The sequence below is a fragment of the Scyliorhinus canicula genome, chromosome 4, assembly GCF_902713615.1.
Source record: "Scyliorhinus canicula chromosome 4, sScyCan1.1, whole genome shotgun sequence".
NCBI lineage: Eukaryota > Metazoa > Chordata > Chondrichthyes > Carcharhiniformes > Scyliorhinidae > Scyliorhinus > Scyliorhinus canicula.
In genome coordinates, this window is record NC_052149.1 from 155,220,056 (window position 1) to 155,239,593 (window position 19,538).

Here is a 19,538-nt window from a genome sequence, read left to right on the forward strand (position 1 = left end):
TCATCAGTGGTGGAGGGTTTGAATGTTTGTGGAAGGGGGAGCAATCAAACGGTCTGCTTTGTCCTGGATGGTGTTGAACTTCTTGAGTGTTGTTGGAGTTGCACTCATCCAGGCAAGTGGAGAATATTCCATTACACTCCTGATTTGTGTCTTGTAGATGGTGGACAGGCTTTGGTGGATCGGGATGTAAGTTACTTGCCTTAGGATTCCTAGCCTTTAACCTGCACTGGTAGCCACAGTATTAGTACAGCTGGTCCAGTTCAGTTTCTGATCAATGGTAACCCCAGGATGTTGATTGTGGGGGATTCAATGATGGTAATGCCATTGAATGTGAAGGGGCGATGGGTAGATCCTCTCTTGTAGCAGATGGTCATTGCCTGGCACTTGTGTGGCGCAAATGTAACTTGCTACTTGTTAGCCCAATCCTGGGTATCATAGAAGCATAGAATTTACAATGCAGACAGAGGCCATTTGGCCCATCGAGTCTGGACCGGACCTTGCAAAGAGCACCCTACCCCAGCCCACACCTCCACCCTATGCCCTTAACCCGACTTAACCTTTTTTTGGACACTAAGGGCAATTTATCATGACCAATCCACCTAACCTGCAAATTGTTGGCCTGTGGAAAGAAACCAGAACACCCGGAGGAAACCCACACAGACACAGGGAGAAAGTGCAAACTCCACACAGACAGTGGCCCTAGGCCAGAATTGAACCCAGGTCCCTGGAGCTGTGTGGCAGCAGTGTTAACCACTGTGCTACCATGCCACCGGGTACTGTCCAGGTCTTACTGCATTTAGACGTGGATATGAGTTGTGATATAAATTACTGAAACTTCCAGAGCATATGTCACCAGAGGTATGAGATTATCTTCTAAAAAAGGAACTCACAGAATTTTAAAGGAAGTGCAACTTAGTTTAGTACAAAGGAATATTTAATCATTATTAACACCTGCTCTGCCGACATAGTAGTCCGATGAAATGCAGCAGCGTAAATAAAATGCTACCAAGTTTAGCTTGGTTGGATAGGACAGAGTGAGCTATAAGTAAGGAAAACAATGATAATCTGTGTGCTGCAGATGGTTATAAATACAACTTGAGTCTGGAAATTTAAGAATATCTTCTACAAGATATTATTTGCTTTACTGGAATTGTGCTTTGGCTAAGTCATAGTACATTGTACTCATAATATTCAAGACTTGTGATATAGTTGACATGGTAGATGGTGGTATTGTTGATTTATGCTAAGTGAATGGGATTATAAACAACTTGAGGTTTATTGGAGAGTATAATAAGTAAATGTAAAATCACCATAGTCCCGGATGACCGTAGGCTGTTTTCCTCTTTGAGAGGGAGAGCTGACTGGTGGTGAGGGGTGAGGTTGCAAAGGTGGCCCTTCATGAATAACCACAGCTGGCACAGGAATTGAATCCGTACTGTTAGCTTCGGCTCTGCATCACACACCAGCTATCCAGCCAACTGAACTAAACCAGTCCCCAGAGAGTATAATAGGATAATCCTGAGTGCGTTTGCTTTTCTCTTTTTGAAGTTAAATAAATGTTCACTTTTTGCCAGCAAGGGTAACCTGAGAAATTTATAGGGATCAAAACATTCTGTGATAGTTACTGTAACAAAGGGTAATTGTTTTTACAATCAGGTTATATTCCCAGTGATTCATTTTGAGTTTGAAGCTTAAAATAATTGCTGGATTTATGTGGCTGTCAAACATTCACCAAAGTGTGAAGACAATGCTAGGTTAGATATCGGATTTCTATCAGCAGCAGTCATTTCTAGGATGCAAAAGATCAAGTGACATGTAACGAGGAACAATAGTCAGGAAACAAGTGTTTCAGTTTTGAATAGGGTATATCCTTTCATATGAAATGCTATACACAAATGAGCAAATATTTCAATGAATTATAAAATAACGGTTTGAAAAATCCACCAAATAAAGTGACAACAATTTTTTTAAATCCTGGGGTGCGGATATGTGCCTATTATACCCTTGGATAAAACAAAAATCCATGCACTATGTACTGTACAGTACAGACACTTCTAAAAATTGCCACTGTACCGTATATTGGATTGGATCCAAGCAGTTAATGGCAGTTAAGTTAATTTGTACTAATGTGTTGTCTAGTTGTGTCCACTCCACAGATATACCAAATAGCAAGTAACCAAATAACCTTTCAGTACAAATATGCACAAAACCTTTTGAAATGTGTGTTGTAAAAAATAAATTATGTTATCCCCGATCCATCACACTTGCTTATTGAATGGTAAATACCCTGTAACTGCTGTAGCCCTGTAAGAAATGCACTTACAGAAACTAAAATATCACCAAGGAAAAAATCCCGTTTTTGGCATGAATACCGGGGTGTTTTGGTTTTTTGGGGGGGCCTCTGCAGGGAACACCCTGCCGATGCAGCACTTACCTCATATCCTGCACTGACGAGCTCACAGTAGGGGGCCATTTTTAAATGGGGCCCCAACCTCTCAAACCCCCTCGGCAACCCCACTGTGGCATCTGGACTCCCACGCTGCCGCAACCTAGCTCTTAGGGATCCTCGTGCCACCCCTCACCCCACCTCGTAAAGGCAGGGCACCCATGGCCTGATCCCTGGCATGGGCACATTGGCACTGCTAGCCTGGCACCCGAACAGTGCACACCTGCCAGCCTGGCAGTGCCACCCTGGCAACTTGGGAGTGCCAGGGTGGCAGTGCCGGAGTGCCTGGGTGACTGCTAAGGTGCCATGCTGGCACTGCCAAGGTGCCATGTCAGCAGTGCCAAGGTGCCCAAGTGCCAGGGGGTAGTGCCTGGGTACCACCCTGCCCAGAGCCAACCACCCAGCTACTTCCAATGGCCTGTTCAACCACCCAAGGTGTTGTTATACCTGGTCCATGTATATGTGGAGCAGAGCTAAACTGTGCCATTATAAAAATTCCCAGGCACGGGATTTGATCCCGGGCCTTGGGATAATTAGGCGTAGACATATTTAAATGAGCCTAATGGCTCATTTCAATATGTTAATCTGGATCTCCCCAGAGTGAGATCCAGATCACAAAGTTTCATGAGATCTCATTAGATCTCAGGAGACATTCCGAGCGTCTCTCGTGAAATTCAATGGCCTTATTGCGTCACCGAGTCGGGCGCAACGAGGCTGTTTGATCACACCAGAATTTCTTTCATTTTATTACCCACGATAAGCCAGTTTGTATGTCAACATTGTGCATTTCCATACCCTCAGAATGATTCCAGCAGCAAGTTCTTCATGAGTTTAAAAATAAAGAAGATTATTTATTTTCACACGTTACCCCAAATTTATCACAAGATTAATCCTCATGTCTCACACACACTTCCAGACACTCTAGGATTAGAAACAGATTAAGTTAATATACTGTGACAGTGTATAAGCATCACAGTCTTTTGTGGCACACCTATAATTTCTTGGATGAAGTTGATGCTTTAGTTGAAGTGAAAGGCTGGTAAAGCAAATAATTCTCAGTAAACCCGTGAGGTCTCTTGTAGTTTAATCTCAGGTGAACTCGAACTTGATACAGGTTGGGGAGTCTGGATCTCTGTCAGAATGTCCCACTTTCAAGGTATTTCTGTTTATTACCTTAGTTGCTTGGATGACTTACAGCTTGTTTGATGGCTTTTGGTGAAAAGCAGCCTCTTGCTGGTTTTTAAAAGCTGACAACAAACTGGCTCACTCAGCTCACTTCCACAAGTTCAGAGCCCCTTTTCCTAGCAAAGACTGTTGTCTCTGTTGGTCCCAAACATCTTCTGTTGTCACTTGAGACTTTGAACTTCCACCTGCCTAGTTTGGATAGGGAAACTATCCGAATACAATGAAGCATCAACTTCATCCAAGAAAGGTTGATAGAATCTATTCACATCGATCTTACACACATTGAGTTAAAAATTCCCTTTTGTCCATGGTGCAACAGAGAGCCAGGTCAACTGGAATTGTACAATCCTTTTGTTTTGATCTATCATTAAACAAAGGGGTGTGTGAATTCCCTGGATGGCTATAAATGCTCATTTGCATGTGGCCATTTTAATCATCTGTTTATGTACCGTTTAAAAACTATTGAATGAAAGTTCATAATATACTGCGACATGATAATATTGTTTGCACATTTCTTTGAATTTAAAACAGTATTTAACATTTTGTTACACAGCGAGTTCCAAAGCAGCTTGTCCCACTAGTATTATGAAATATTGGCACAGTATAGCTAGTCCTCTTATGATATGATTATCCCCCAAAAAAAAGGAACACAGGAATCAATGCAGAAATATATGAGCTATGTGAGTCAATCTGAGGCTTGTAGAAACCATTATTGACCCTTTCTTCATTTTTTAATATAAGGGAAGATCTTCTGCTATAAACAGCATGCTAAATGGCATTCCAAAAACATCCGTAAAGTGCTGGGAGGTACCAGAGTTTACGTGGATTCAGAGTTTCAGAAAGATTCTGTGTTGTTCCATTGTATCGATTGAAGTCCTCTTATTATTTCAGAAAGTTTGGAAGAAGAACTGGTCTATATTGTACTCAGCAAGTTCGTCCAGCATTGCCAGGTTGGAGCAGTTTGACGTAAAGGATTTCAACAACTCCTTCGACAGACTGAATCCAAAAAGATTGGAGAGGATCATTCGTTTGTCTGACTGTATCAGCATCAGTCAGAATCAAGTGGAAAACTCCCCGAAAGAAATGTCAACATTCTGCATAACCACCACCGAGAAAACCTACATAATGGCAGCTTTGAAATATGAGGTGACTGTGTGGATCAAGTGCCTGTGTGAGTTAGCATTTCAGGTAGGTAAATCACAGGGAGGTGAAATTTAAATCCTGTGGTTATCAGATCCACTGTTTTCATGTAATAAATGAATATTGTTGTGTCATTTAAAAATAGAGCAGTTCTATATGTTTCTTTTCATGAAGAGCATTTTTAAAAATGAGCCAAAATGAACTTTAGAATTGAACTGTTTCTGTAGTGCTCATTTATCTATTGGCTGTTTAATTAACATTACAAACAAGCCGTGTTGTTATACCAGAAGCCACGGCTTTGAATTCTTTTTCTAAATTGGCAATCTCATATGGATATAGTGGATCACTGATAGGCAACCTGCAGCTCAGGGGCCACATGTGGCCTAAATGAGTTCTGAATGCAGCCCACAAGATATTTTGTTGACCGCTGCCCATTTGCAGGGTTGCCAAATTCCACTAATTTCTGTCCACGTAGTTTTTTTCCGACTCGTATGGCTGAAGTGATGAAGGGCAGCATGGTGGTGCAGTGGTTAGCACAGCTGCCTCACGGCGCCGAGGTCCCAGGTTCGATCCCGGCTCTGGGTCACTGTCCGTGTGGAATTTGCACATTCTCCTCGTGTTTGCGTGGGTTTCATTGAATTTTTTTTCATAAAATTTACAGTACAGAAGAAGGCTATTCGGCCCATCGAGCTTGCACCGGCTCTTGGAAAGAGCACCCCATTTCAGTCCACACTTTTGACCTATCCCCGTAATCCAGTAACCCTAACTAACCTTTTTGACTCTGAGGACAATTTTAGCGTAGCCAATCCACCTAACCTGCACATCTTTAGACAGTGGGAGGAAACCGGAACACCCGGAGGAAACCCACGCAGACACAGGGAGAACGTGCAGACTCCTCACAGACAGTGGCCCAAGCCGGGAATCGAACCTGGGAGCTTGGAGCTGTGCAGCAACTGTGCTAACCAATGTGCTGCTGTGCTGCCCCAATCCAAAAGATGTGCAGGCTAGGTGGATTGGCCACGCTAAATTGTCCCTTAATTGGAAAAAATTAATTGGGTACTCTCAATTTAATTTTTTTTAAATGACTGAAGTGAATCGCAGGTAAAGCAGGGCCAAATGAAGTGAGGAGCATGCTGATTACACACAACACTGACTGCGAGAGCCGGGCGCTCCCTCTGCGTCCAAAGCATAAGTATTTGTTTTGTTTTTACTATTTGAATTTGCTGACAGTTCTATTAGTATATGAATGATTAAACATTTTCTATAACTCATTATGAAATATTCAGCGTGCATTATGTGTATTTAATCTTGTTCATGGGAGTTATGGTTAGTGAAGAAGCCCGATTTCAATCTTGCGGCCCATTGAGGTGAAGGAGGGCCACTTATGCAACCCACTCGCTGGCCTAGGTTGTCCATCAAAGGGATAGATTATGCCAAGTTCGGTTCCAAATGTTTCTGGCTTGCAAACTACCTTTCACCTCATGGATCTAGAAGTGCATATTAATGGATAAAACCTCCCTCTGTCAGTTGGTTATAGGAATCCTGGATAAAATGAATTTGGCTAGCCAGTTTCCCGGTGGCATTGGCATAAAGCACCAAACGTCCGCATATCTTCAGTCATTGACAATGCCAATCAGATAGCCGAAGGATGTCTGATATGGGAAATATAGGTTGCAGTCTAATCATTTTGTAGTTGGGTGGATAGATTGGAGGGACCTTTTCTCTGTATCTCGACTATACAACACCTGACCGAGGAACACTTTAATAATGCCACTAAATTGTAATAATGAAAAGTGTTACATTGCCCGACATTGACATCCCTGGATGAGCAACGAAAGAAGCATTTTTAAAAGTTGAAATGTACAATACTATCATTAATATAAAACTTACAAAAAAAGTTATGTGCCATGTTTTGGATGCATGTTTTGCAGTAAGCAACACAATGGCATAATTGGATCAGAAACATTGGTGATGTTTTCAGAATACAGCATGCATAATCTATGGCCAGAGTTTTCTGGACATTCATACCGGCAGGGTCTTCCGGTCCCGTTGATGGCGCACCCCTGCTGTGGGTTTCCCTGTGGCGAGGAATGCATTCAATGGGAAACCCCACTGACAACAGCGTGACCAGAGGATTGCACCCTATGTCTCTGCTGTTGTTCCCATGCACATTGCGAGGAATCTTTACAGCAGTCAACGTTGACAATTCAGTGCACTGGGCTCTCTCAGGCAGTGTCCAGCAAAACTGGCATGTTACAATAATGGTCTGAATTGTAACAATGTTAAATGGTGAAAGAAATTGAACTTTGCTGTGGCTTTTAAGTCAAGTGTATAATTATGTCTTCACTTCCTCTATCTTGCCAGAACACCAGTGCAAGAAAACAAAATGAAGATGTTTCGGTGTCCAGTGGCACAATGCCTAGTGACTCATTAATAATGGAAGAAAATGAGCTTTACTCAACAATACCTCAAGGTGCTGTCATAAATTAGATAATGAGATTGTCAATCCATGTCTAGAACATGTAGCTTCTGACCCATCACTAGGGTGTAATTGCCGGTATTCAAATATTGTTCATGTGAGTTCTCCTTAATCACCATGCACAAAATGTTAAGGCCCACCTCATCTGATTTGCTACAGTTAATGGTGTTGTGATTTTTGACAATATAATTAACTGCAGTGGCCAGCTTGCGAGGGCAGAGATCAGAGAGGTGAAACAGGGCTTGGTGATACCTTTCTTTGGGCACTGCGATACCCTTTAAGGTTACAAAATGGGGCCCATGGCATGAGTACACACTTCTGATGTAAAATGCGTCAGTGTCATTTTGGTGTGCTCCCTAACTTCCACCGAAAGCAAGCAGAACAGATAGTTCCTGATGGTAGTCAGTGTGGAATACCGATTTGATGCCAGTGCATCAGAGCCCCACACTCCAGCCTACACCCTCTCATAACCTCCCACAGCAAAATGTGCTTCAACAGCACACAGAACCCACAGTGACATGTTAGTGACAGGCAACATGGTTTTATGCAGGGAAGGTCATGCCTTACCAACTTGATAGAGTTTTTTGAAGAGGTGACAAAATTAATTGACAAGGGAAAGGCTGTGGATGTTGTATACAAAGACTTTGTGCCAGCTAGATGGATAAAGAACTGTCTTGGCAACAGGAGGCAGAGAGTAACAGTGGAAGGGAGTTTTTCAGAATGGAGATCTGTAACTACTGTAACAGAACATTAGATTCTGTAACTAGAATCAGTGTTCCACTGATCCCTGTGGAACACTGATTCCACAGGGATCAGTGCTGGGACCACTGTTGTTTGTAATATATATAAACAATCTGGAGGAAAATGTAGATGGTCTGATTAGTAAGTTTGCAGATGGCACTAAGATAGGTAGAGTTGCAGATAGTGGAGGGGACTGTCAGAGAATACAACAGAATATAGATAGATTGGAGAGTTTGGCAGAGAAATGGCAGATGGAGTTCAATGCCGATAAATGCGAAGTGATGCATTTTGGAAGATCAAATTCAGATGTGAATTATACAGTAAATGGCAGAATCCTTAGGAGCGCTGACATACAGAGGGATCTGGGCATTCAGGTCCATGGTTCCATGAAAGTGGCACTGCAGGTAGATAAGGTGGTCAAGAAGGCATAGGTATGCTTGCCTTCATTGGCCGGGGCTTTCAGTACCAGAGTTGGCAAGTCATGTTGCAGTTGTATAAAATTTTAGTTAGGCCACATTTGGAATATCTGGTTGGCACACTATCAGATGCTTTGGCAAGAGTGTAAAGAAGGTTTACCAGGATGTTGCCTGGTTTGGAGGATGTTAGCTATGAGGAGAGTTTGAATAAACTCAGATTATTTTCATTGGAAAGACGGAGGCTGAGGGGAGCCTGATTGAGGGCTACAAAATTACAAGAGGTATGGACAGGGTGAATAGTCTGAAGCTTTTTCCCAGGGCGGAAGACTCAATTACAAGGGGGCACAAGTGAGAGAGTGAAAGTTTCGGAAGATGTGCAAGGAAAGGTTTTCACTAGAGGGTGGTGGGTACTTGGAATGCGTTGTCAGTGGAGGTGATGGAGGCAGACACAATAGCAATGTTTAAGATATATCTTGATAGACACATGAACGGGTAGGGGAATGGAGGCATACAGATCATTTGGGCAATAAGTAGTAGGTCTCAATAAGGAATCTGGATCGGTATATGCTTAATGGGCCAAAGGGCCTGCTCCTGTGCTGTAAGGTTCTTTGTTTTTGGTGTCTTTTAGTTACTGGATAATTTTTTTCTGGTTGTTGCTGTAAATCTCCATGTTTTGGTGTTTTTCTATATGTGTTAAGGGAGTGGTGTGATTGTTGCAGTAAATTAAAGTCTTATCCACAAAGCCCGTTATTTCCAGACATGTTGGCCAGTATTTCTCTTGGAATTGAGCATGACTGGGAAAATGAGCAGGAATCACAGACCGCAGCACAAAAGATGAGAAAAATTAAGAGTTCAAAGAGGAAGGGAAGCCGCAACTCACTGAACCACTTTCACCCACCCTCTACATTAACAACTAATTTAAGAGCCAGTAACCACGACCACAAGTTCCCATTCACCAACAGTCCCACACTCCATACCTTCCCTCTTACTCCCACATTGTTCTCTTGGTCTCAATGCAAAAGTAAAAGCCAGCACAACACATACATTCCCATCCAAATTTATAAATTAAATCATGTCATATTGCATACACAAATAAACGAGTCACTTTTGTGCATTTGCTTAATACCTGCCCATTGAAAGGTAAACGTTCCTCATCATTAAAATATTGACAATGTATTCCACAGCTGTTAATCAATTCACTGTGAAGATACAGAAGACTGAGGCAGCAACACGATGCCATCTTCAGGGAACATACCTGTTAATACCTGAGAAAGACAGCCTCATTTTGAAAGATTCTACAACAAAGCAAGATGTCTGCAAATGGCCTTATCAATATCTTCGCAGATATGGAAAGGATCAGGTGAAATTATATCTGCTTTAATCTTCATCCAGTTATATTGTGCTCTTGATGCTGAGGCGTGATGCTGATCTTACGTACTTCTCTAATATGCAAATAGTAATAGTTTTTGCCAAAGTCAAACAAAGTGGCAGTGTGATGCCAGGTGTGTGGGCTGTATGTCCCAACCTTCCATTGTTCACAACGGGCAAAGTACTGACTGTACCCAACCAGCCTGTGCTTGCAAAACTCAAAGCACGTGCAGCGCTTTTGTGCCTGCATTTAGCACAAGCACAAATGGCGACAGGTGCGCAACATCTCACCAGACTTGGAAAGCGAGTATCACGTGGTGAGATTTTGCTTCCCGATTTTCCCTGCCTCTCTCCAGTGATGTAACAAGGTTTCTACCCAATAGTTTTTAATATAATTAGCGGAATGTGGGTTTTTTGCCTTGTGGGGTTTTTTGTCTTTGTCTGATTTTTCTGTTTATCATAGATATCATAGAATTATCATAGAATTTACAGTGCAGAAGGAGGCTATTCGGCCCATTGAGTCTGCACCAGCTCTTGGAAAGACTCCAAGAGTCTTTCCAAGGTCAACACCTCCACCCTAACCTCATAACCCAGCAACCCCACGAAACACTAAGGGCAATTTTGAACTTGAAGGGCAATTTATCATGGCCAGTCCACCTAACCTGCACATCTTTGGACTGTGGGAGAAAACCGGAGCACCCGGAGGAAACCCACGCACACACGGGGAGGATGTGCGGACTCTGCACAGACAGTGACCCAAGCCGGAATCGAACCTGGGACCCTGGAGCTGTGAAGCAATTGTGCTATCCACAATGCTACCGTGCTGCCCTTTTAAAAGTGTGAAAATTTATAAATGCCTTAATAAAATATTTTCTAAAAAAAAAATATATATATTATATATAATTTGTGAGCTTCCCCGCCATTTCATCTGCCACATTTGGAATTCTTCCATGGCAAAGTGACAACACGTCGGCAAGGTTTACAACTGCTTTACGAAAAACGGCAACAAGGTGAAGGGAACCCACCGGGGGTACCCTCAAGTATAGCCCCTGGTACTATCCCCCGGCAGCCTGACACTGTCCCCCAGCACTGCCCCTTGCACCCTGGTGCCACACCTGGCAACCCACACTTCCCCTGGCATTCTGCCCCTTGTACCTTGGCACTACCACTTAGCTCCCTGGCACTGTCCCCTGGCAACATGATGCTGCCCCCAGCACTCTCGCTCTGTTTCTTACACCCTGGCACTGCCCCTTGACACCCTGGCACTGCCCCCTGGCAGCCTGGTCATTGTGCCCTGGTACTGCCACTTGGCATCCTGGCATAGCACCCTGGCATGACCCCTGGCACCCTTCCCCTTGCACCCTGGCACTGTCCCTCACTGCACCCTGGGGCAAGTGTGGGTTTGAGTAGGGTGCCCTTTCCAAGGGTCAGTGCAGACTTGATGGGCCGAATGGGGAGCTCCATTGAGGTGGGCTCACTGTTGTAATTTGGGAGTGGTTTCCCTTGCGTGTGTGGGGTCCAGGGTTCCAGAGCGGGGGTGGGGGCTTTCCATGTGCATTTGTGGGGCGCATTCCGCATTTGTGGGGCGGATTCCTGTGTTATATATTGGAGATCGGGGCACCCTTTTTAAAAGCAATTTTTTGAAAGGAATCTTGGGATTCCCGGCTGCCAGCTTTTTGTGGCCCCGTCCTGCCAGCTAGCTAGTTTGGGCCATGCCTCCAGATTTCTTTCTGACAAAGTGCTGAATTATGGAGAGAGAAACCCCAGCTCTGCAGCCTGCAAGCTGCACTCCGATTTACTTGCCTCGGCCACAACTTGTCCTGATGCCTGCAAGGCAAAGAGCTTCGACAAGGTGTCTCTTTTTTCCAGTAATACTGAATTTCTGCACAAGGACATTTTGTTTATTTTGTGAATGTGAGGCTTCCTCCACTCTTTCTCGGCTATACATCTTGTCTTCTATTTTTGTGAAGACCACGAAGAATCCAGCACACGTTTGTAGAGTCAAACAGAAAGTAACTTTATTTACAACAATATTTTCACAGCAGTAGTTCACCACTGCTTCCTTCTCTAGCCGGTACCACACTGGCCAGCTCTATTCATACAAGTGTAACTGCTAATAATTTCCCCACCTCCCTCATTATGGGAGGTCATACTCCCCAAGAGGCATGGGATAACCAATTGCCCCACCCAATAGAATCTGGACAGTTTATAACACCTTTAAAATCAATACAAGTGGGATTTGCTTTAAAAATCCTTCATCAATGATATTTGTTTTTACCTAATTCTTTGAGTATAATAGATAAACGCTATTATAGTCAAAATTAAGCGGTTGCTTCACCCAATGGCCATGCACAGCCCATGGAATCAGCATTCAGGCCCAGTCAAATCTTAAGATGTCAGAATGCCTAGATCACATCCCCTGCTGCCTCTCCAACCCCAGCCTTTCCGTCCTTTTAATAAATCTTGCTTTGCCTTTCTGTTCATTGTGTTGGTACAGCTTTTCTGGCAGTCAGTACTGACCAATTGAGCCTATTGGTACAGTAAGAGATAGATGTTTACATCATAGATCATAGAATTTACAGTGCAGAAAGAGGCCATTCGGCCCATGAAGTCTGCATTGGCCCTTGGAAAGGGCACCCTATTCAAACCCACACCTCTCCACCTTATCTCCGTACCCCAACATAACCTTTTTGGACACCAAGGGCAATTTAGCGTGGCCAATCCACCAACCCCGCACATCTTTGGACTGTGAGAGGAAACCCGAGCACCCGGAGGAAACCCACGCAGACACGGGGAGAATGTGCAGACTCCGCACAGACAGTGACCCAAGCCAGGATTCGAACCTGGGACCCTTTAGCTGTGAAGCAACTGTGCTAACCACTGTGTTACCGTGCTGCGATAGTGTCTCTCCTCTCTCTCTGTGGCATTGTTAATTTGTTGCTGGCTCTTTCCCACCTTCCCCGCAGCTACTGGCTAAGCTGAGTCTTTCTTGTCATTCACCAGGGGCAAGAACCAGAGGTGCAGGCTGAGGCTACAGCCAAGTAACCCTCATCCCAACCAGGAAAATCACTGTCAGTTAAGGTCCACCCAAATTTCCATTCCTAACTCCACCACTTTCTGTACCTACATGCTGTTTTGAGTCACAGTTTTTACCTGCAGCGTCTGGGTTCCCTTTCCTGAACACCCTCCAGATGGGGGACAGGTCGCAAGGGACACTTCATTCATCTTTGGGATATTAACATCACTAGACCTCCTTCTCTCTGGCACTAGCCATGATGTAATGCTGGAAGCTGTGAGCAGCCATTGCATTGTTGTAAAATAGTGACTGGTTGGTGGAGACCTATTTCACGCTTTTCTTTGTCCTCCCCTATGCTTATTCTGGGTTGTAACACCTCTGATAACCATGTGGACTCTGCCTATCAGGTAGACTTTCTTCAAGGACAATCTTAGCCAATTTCCATTTCTGTGGATCTTCTACCATAATAGGGTGGACCCCTTTACCAAGTAGTGTTGTAGGTGTCTCTACCAGAATCATATTGAATAAGTAGCTCTATGGCGGTATATCCTCTTAGCACATTTCACCCATTCCCTTAATATGAATGATAATGAGGGTTACTTGTCAATATCTTGTCGTAGTTCCTAAATGATAAGGGATGAGAATGGACTTCATTATCTGGGTCGTACACTAGACAAGTGGATTGCCTACCTTCAACAGAATTTGCCTCATAATTCATTTAATTGATTTTGAAGATGAAAATCTCCAGGTTTATGGGGTTGGATTTATTAAGCAACTGCCATACCTTTGCCAGAAGTTTTATGGAAACCTTGTGAAATTTACGCTGTTTCCGTGGTTCTTCCATTTTGCACCTTGATTACCAGGGTCAGATTAAAGTAAGCCTGCGTGTTTTAGACTTTTTCAGTATTTAGAGTGGAGCTGATAATCTGGCCACCCAAATGTATTTAATTCCGGCTAACAGTGCATGATGAGCAAACAAAAATATAAGGAAACTCTGGTGATGCACTGTGGTGATTTGGAATCTGGGTAACAAATGTGTTAAACCACCTTCATTGAGAGTAAGGAAAGGAAGCAGAGAAGGGTTCCACAAGCCAATCGCACTTATGGATGGTGGATTAAATGGCCTGTGTGTTGAGAGGTGGATAAGGCTCAAGTTCCAAGTGATCTTGCCTTGCAGTTGCAAATAATTAATTTTGGTGAATTGCTATGTGGAATCTCTAACCCTTGATAGAACTGAACTGCTTTATGTTCGATTATCAATGAGGGTGTTGTTTGTACTTAAATGCAGCTCAATGAATTTCATATACTGGGATAGGGTCTGACCAAGATTTTCTTTTTCCGCAGACAACATTTACATTTGAGGCAGGGAGAAGGTGCGATTCAGGACCAGGCCATTTTGTATTCAACACAAGGGAAGGAAGAGAAATCTTCCACAGTATTGAAGCAGCTGTTAAAGTTAAAGAGCCCAATCCAAAAGAGCACCGTTCAAGTTTAATTCCTGTTGGCTTTGAGAGTTCCACAACATTCAGTCGACAACAGTTGAATGCAGTAACTTCTCAGGAATCTTTGAATGACAAACTGCCAGGTAGCAGGATGCCTATCTCGAAGAATGTGCAGGACACTGAGACCAATCCAAAGACAACCAAGATAATAAAAAATCAGGATTGGAAAGGCCAGGCATCTATCCATGGAGTTGTGCCAAGTGTAGCCACAAGGGAAGAAAAGAATATTCCTACAGCGAGTGAAAAGGTGGGTGCAAAAGTCCCAGCTGGAATAGTTTACGCCGTTGTCAAACACTCTAAAGGTCAGTCAAAGAAAGGCAATGTGGAGGAATCAACAACTAATCCTGCAAAATACAGAGATTGTTGCAGTGATGACTCTTCTACAGATCCAGTGTATGAGAATATTTCTGATATAGAATCTTGGCCATCCTTTGATGAAGAGCCAACTTTCCTCAAAGACATAGGAGGACCAATATACCAAAATTCAATGGAGAGTCAAGAAGACCAGGACATTGCGTTTCCTTTGCCAGTTACAGTCTCAAATTATGCAAACGTTAAGAATGAATGGAGTCCTCAGACTGCACAAGATGTTCAAATTGAAGACACTCCAGTCAACAAGGAGCTGGAACTGTACCAAACTCCTCCTGGGACAAAGAATAAGGAAAGAGACAGCTCCTTTAACCCTAGAAACTTGAAAGTCACGAAAGCAAAATTTCCAGCTCGTACCCATGAGATGATAGATGAAGTGTACTCTAAAGAATTGAGTAAAAAGCGAGAAGGCATGCCAGAAAGGGCTGGCAGATCATCTGAGCTCCAGAAAAAATAATTGAAATGAAGATGTGTTGGTGATGTAGTAGTTAAAGGGAAGAGTAGTCGAGTGATGCAGCCATGTGATTGTTCAGATCAAATTTTTATCTTTTAAAGGTCCTTACAATTTATCATTTATCAGACATTCAAAAAATGACTTTGGAATATTCAAAACTTCTTTCTCTAATAATCTGCAATTACAGTTTGAGTGATTTCGAGGGGAAAACCCTTTTGGTCTTTTTTTTTGATCTTCAGTGGTGTCAAAGGTTATGGAGGGCAGACAGGAAAGTAAAGATAAGGCCAACGTCCAATTAGCCAGGATCTCATTGAATGGCAGAGCAGGCCCGTGGGGCCATATGGCCTACTCCTGCTACCATTTCATATGCTTTTATTTCTTTGAGTGTAGAACATCCTTGCTCATAACAGATTGTCACTATAGCCCATCGGAAGAAATATAGTCCACTTAATATTACTGCTTTTAGTGGAGAAATGGGTGGTCAGTTCAAATTCTACACAACTAGAATGGGAACAAGCATATTTCCTATAAAGACTGAGGGAACAGAGAAACCCAATGAGATAGAATAGTATCCCCTAACCTCTGAGACCTGAGTTATGATCGAAAACAGATTTGTGGAGTGACGTTCTGTTCTGTCTGATGGCTGTTAAACCATCACATGCAAAATGGGACTACTATCTGATGAACATGATTTGTAGGACGTCAGTAGCATTTTCAGATCCAGTCTACATTGGCAATCTCAGTGTGTGATCCATCAAAGACAGGGCTGTAGTAAATTATAGTTTACGGTATGAAGTGCAATGTTGGCATTGGTCTGGATTTTTGTCATTGGTTCGAGAAATGCAAGTTGGGGCAGTTACCAACTTTACTAACTCAAACCCGCCACGTTTTGCACACCTGCCAGTTTTACGGTTCCTCGAGACATGGATGGGCATTGTCACTATTCAACATGGACAGATTGTGGGACTATAATCTACAGCTGGTATGTGATCCTGAATTATAAACTTAAGGTGAGTGAGGGATAATATAGGCTCATGCACAGTGTGAATTCTGAACTGGGAGGCATCAGCACAAAATTAAAAGTGTCATAATATACATCCAGGTATATGATGGTGTGCAGACAGGCAGTGATTGACACACAGGATGACCAGTGAACACACAGAACACAGCAGCCAATCACCAGATAGGACACGACCACTATATAGCCAGAGGGCACTAGTTTTCCCGCTCTCTCGGGATCCAACCTCTGAGACAGTCAGAGCTCGTGAGCAGCAACTAGAACAACACCATGTGGTAGTCAGTTAGTCTGGTCAGGTTAGCCTCAGGTCTCCAGTCAAGTCAGCATAGTGTCAACCCACGGTTAGAGCATGTACTATAGTTAAGTATTCAATAAAATCGAGTTGCATTTCTTCAAGTGTTGGAAGCCTGTCTCTCTCACCACTGCAGTAAATTCAATCCTCGTAGACCCAGTTTACCCAACACATCAAAAAGTATCAAACAAACTTGAGGGTGGTTGCACTATAAAACCTGGTGGTCACACCATGTTATGTAAGCATGTGACAACTATGGAACTTTTAATTGGATCAAATGTGTCAAAGAATGGCTGGAACTCTTTGAAATGTGACACCTTTGCTAATAGATATCCCTTCATCAGGTGAAGAGCAAAAACATTTAGATTGAAATCTCTTGAAACGCAGTTCACACTGGACCAGCAGAAATCAACCCCTTTCATCCCATGAGTTTTTATTATATTCAAATCCAGGCCCCAATGGTAAAAGAGTGGCGTGCTGATCCACTGTCCCACTTAGTCCATTCCTGAAGTGCATCTGAACTGTGCAATGAAAATTGTATGCTTGAAGAGCATGTTGTAACTACCTTCTTGTCATGCAGAAAGAACATGGTGGACTTTAAACTAACTTTAATACTAATTTGGAATGATGTCACCTCAGAACAGTGCAGCAATGACTTTGCGATAGTTGCAGTTGCACTTCATGAGTTGGGAAGCATTTGGGGATTTAATAAGATCCTGAATAGTTATATAACTCAATTTTTCTTCTTTCTTATTGGTTTGAAAGGTTTTGGCTGAATATCAAACCCATAATATTACTGTTAATAAGGTACCACTCTATCTTTAGATAATCCATTCCACCTAATAAGCCACTAACTCCAGTGATCCTTTAAAAAAAAATTAGTGTACTCAATTCATTTTTTTTCCAATTAAGGGGCAATTTAGTGTGGTTTGTGGGGGTGAAATCATGCAATCACGGGGAGTATTTTCAAACTCCACATGGGCAGTGACCCACAGCCGGGATCGAACCTGGGACCTCAGTGCCATGAGGCAGCAGTGCTAACTACTGCACTGCCATGCTGCCCCAACTCCAGTGATCCTTGGCATGTCACCTTCTCAGTGAAGAAGCTTTACAGCAGCCAGTGAGGTTTGGAAGGGCCACATCTTAGATTAAGCACAGGGATTAATTAATATGAACATTGCTTCATGTGACCCGTGATGCGAGATGATCAAACTAATTTCAGGAGCTGCATTAGACAAGGTGAAAATTGTAGGTGGAACTGAAGGAAAATGTAATTCACAAGTACAAGAGTGGAAAAAATAGACATTTCACAACAAAAGCAGCTAAAATGAAGCCAAATTAGTGCTGAATATATTTGTTATTGATTCACAGGCAGAAACAAATTATCGCAGTTCACCAATATTTCATATTTAAGGCTTCTGAGACAATGTAAGCTACAAATGAGTATCCACTTCTGTGTTCAGAATGTAGCCTACTAATATTGAACTGAAATATTGCATGGCTGCCAATGGAAATTACCACTATATATACTTTAAACAATATCATGCACATAGGGCAATTCTGCATATGATACTATGTTGAGACTTGTCTGATAGTTGTCGTAGTCTTTTCCAGTCTTATATATCTCTGTGTTCCTGAGCACTTAATATTCCTGTTAAGATCAATGTAATCTAAAATAAACAGAATAATACTATGCAGATTTACTATATGCATTTATCTATATTTGCCTACATCGCAAAAGAAGTGGCATTCATTCCCTTTCAGGATAACCAGTATAGATATCGCATTTGTGATATTGGTAAAAATGCTATTTAAATGTAAGTCAACATTCAAATGATAATTGTCACATTGATCTCAAACTGGTCGGTTTGACATTCAGAGACTCGATTATTCCCATATACTTTTAATTTTATGTGTTTCAGTCAGTTAATTGCACCTCGTCTTTTTCCCCTTTCAAGTGGACTATTTGGGAACTTTGGTTGAAATACTGATGTTGTATTGCTCAATAAGTGACTAACTAGATGTCTTGGTTCTGTCTTTCTGATTGTATTGTCATAACAACAGATCAAATGGACATATTTAACTTTTAAATAAAAATTCCTCTGTGAATTGTACTTAGTCTTAAGAGAGACAACAGAATGTCATACCCTTTTTCAGACAAAGGCATTTTAAAGGACGAGATGCAATCTCCTTTGGAGATAATGGAAGCTGATTACCATCTCAGCAGAATAGTTTGGTGTTCCACTGTGTTAGTGTGTGCTGTGAAGATCACAACTGAAGAACAGCCTAAGCACTGCATTTGCAGATAAAAAGTCTCTCTCTCTGATTACCAGACGCAAGTCAGCAAAGCTGCAATCAAAAATGAAGGCTAACTAATCCTTTCAGTTAAGCTACATAACCAGGAATCCCCAAACTAACTGCTCAACTGCTGAAGTCAGTGCTACCGGAATCACCCCCAATTTAATAGCGCCACATTTCGCCAACTACTCCTCATGGAAAGGCCGAAGACAGATTTGTATATCTTTTTTAAACATTTTTAATTTTGGTGCTCACTGCTCGGGCGCGATTCTCCCGAAGGGAGACAAAGTGCCGCCGCCGGGGTGAAAACCGGAGTGTTTCACTCCGGCGTCGGAGGCCGCTCCTCGCCCCCTATTCTCCCACCCCCAGGGGGCGAGGAGCGCCGCCGCGTCAATTATGCGCACCGAGCCTTGATGCCCACGTCAACGCGGTGCTGCGTAAATGACGCGGCCGGTGGCGCCTAAATGACATCACCCACGCATGCGCAGGTTGGCCGGCGCCAACCCGCGCATGTGCGGTTGCCGTCCTCCCCTCCGCTGCCCCGCAAGACATGGAGGATTGATCTTGCGGGGCGGCGGAGGGTAAAGAGTGCGACTTTCAGAGACGCCGGCCCGACGATCGGTGGGCACCGATCGCAGGCCAGACCCCTCCTGAGCACCCCCCTGGTGCTCGATCCTCCTTCCCCCTCCCGCAGGCCCCACACGCAGTGTTCGTGCGCTGTTCTCGCCGGCAGCGACCAGGTGTGGTTGGCACCGGCGTGAACCGGTCGTATTGGGCAGGCCGCTCGGCCCATCCGGGCCGGAGAATCGCCGCT

General features: G+C 43.3%; 1 protein-coding gene across 1 annotated transcript in view; it reads left to right on the forward strand.

The window, feature by feature from the left end:
* LOC119965103 (docking protein 3-like) overlaps window positions 1-18,540 on the forward strand; it is a 38,723-nt gene extending 20,183 nt beyond the window's left edge. Inside the window, exons 2-5 of the mRNA XM_038795401.1 lie at window positions 4,523-4,819; window positions 7,136-7,244; window positions 9,592-9,767; window positions 14,136-18,540. Of these exons, the coding sequence (XP_038651329.1) occupies window positions 4,523-4,819; window positions 7,136-7,244; window positions 9,592-9,767; window positions 14,136-15,119 (1,566 nt within the window). The 3' untranslated portion in view covers window positions 15,120-18,540. The remainder of the gene's footprint in view (window positions 1-4,522; window positions 4,820-7,135; window positions 7,245-9,591; window positions 9,768-14,135) is intronic.
* Window positions 18,541-19,538: the final 998 nt, after the last annotated feature.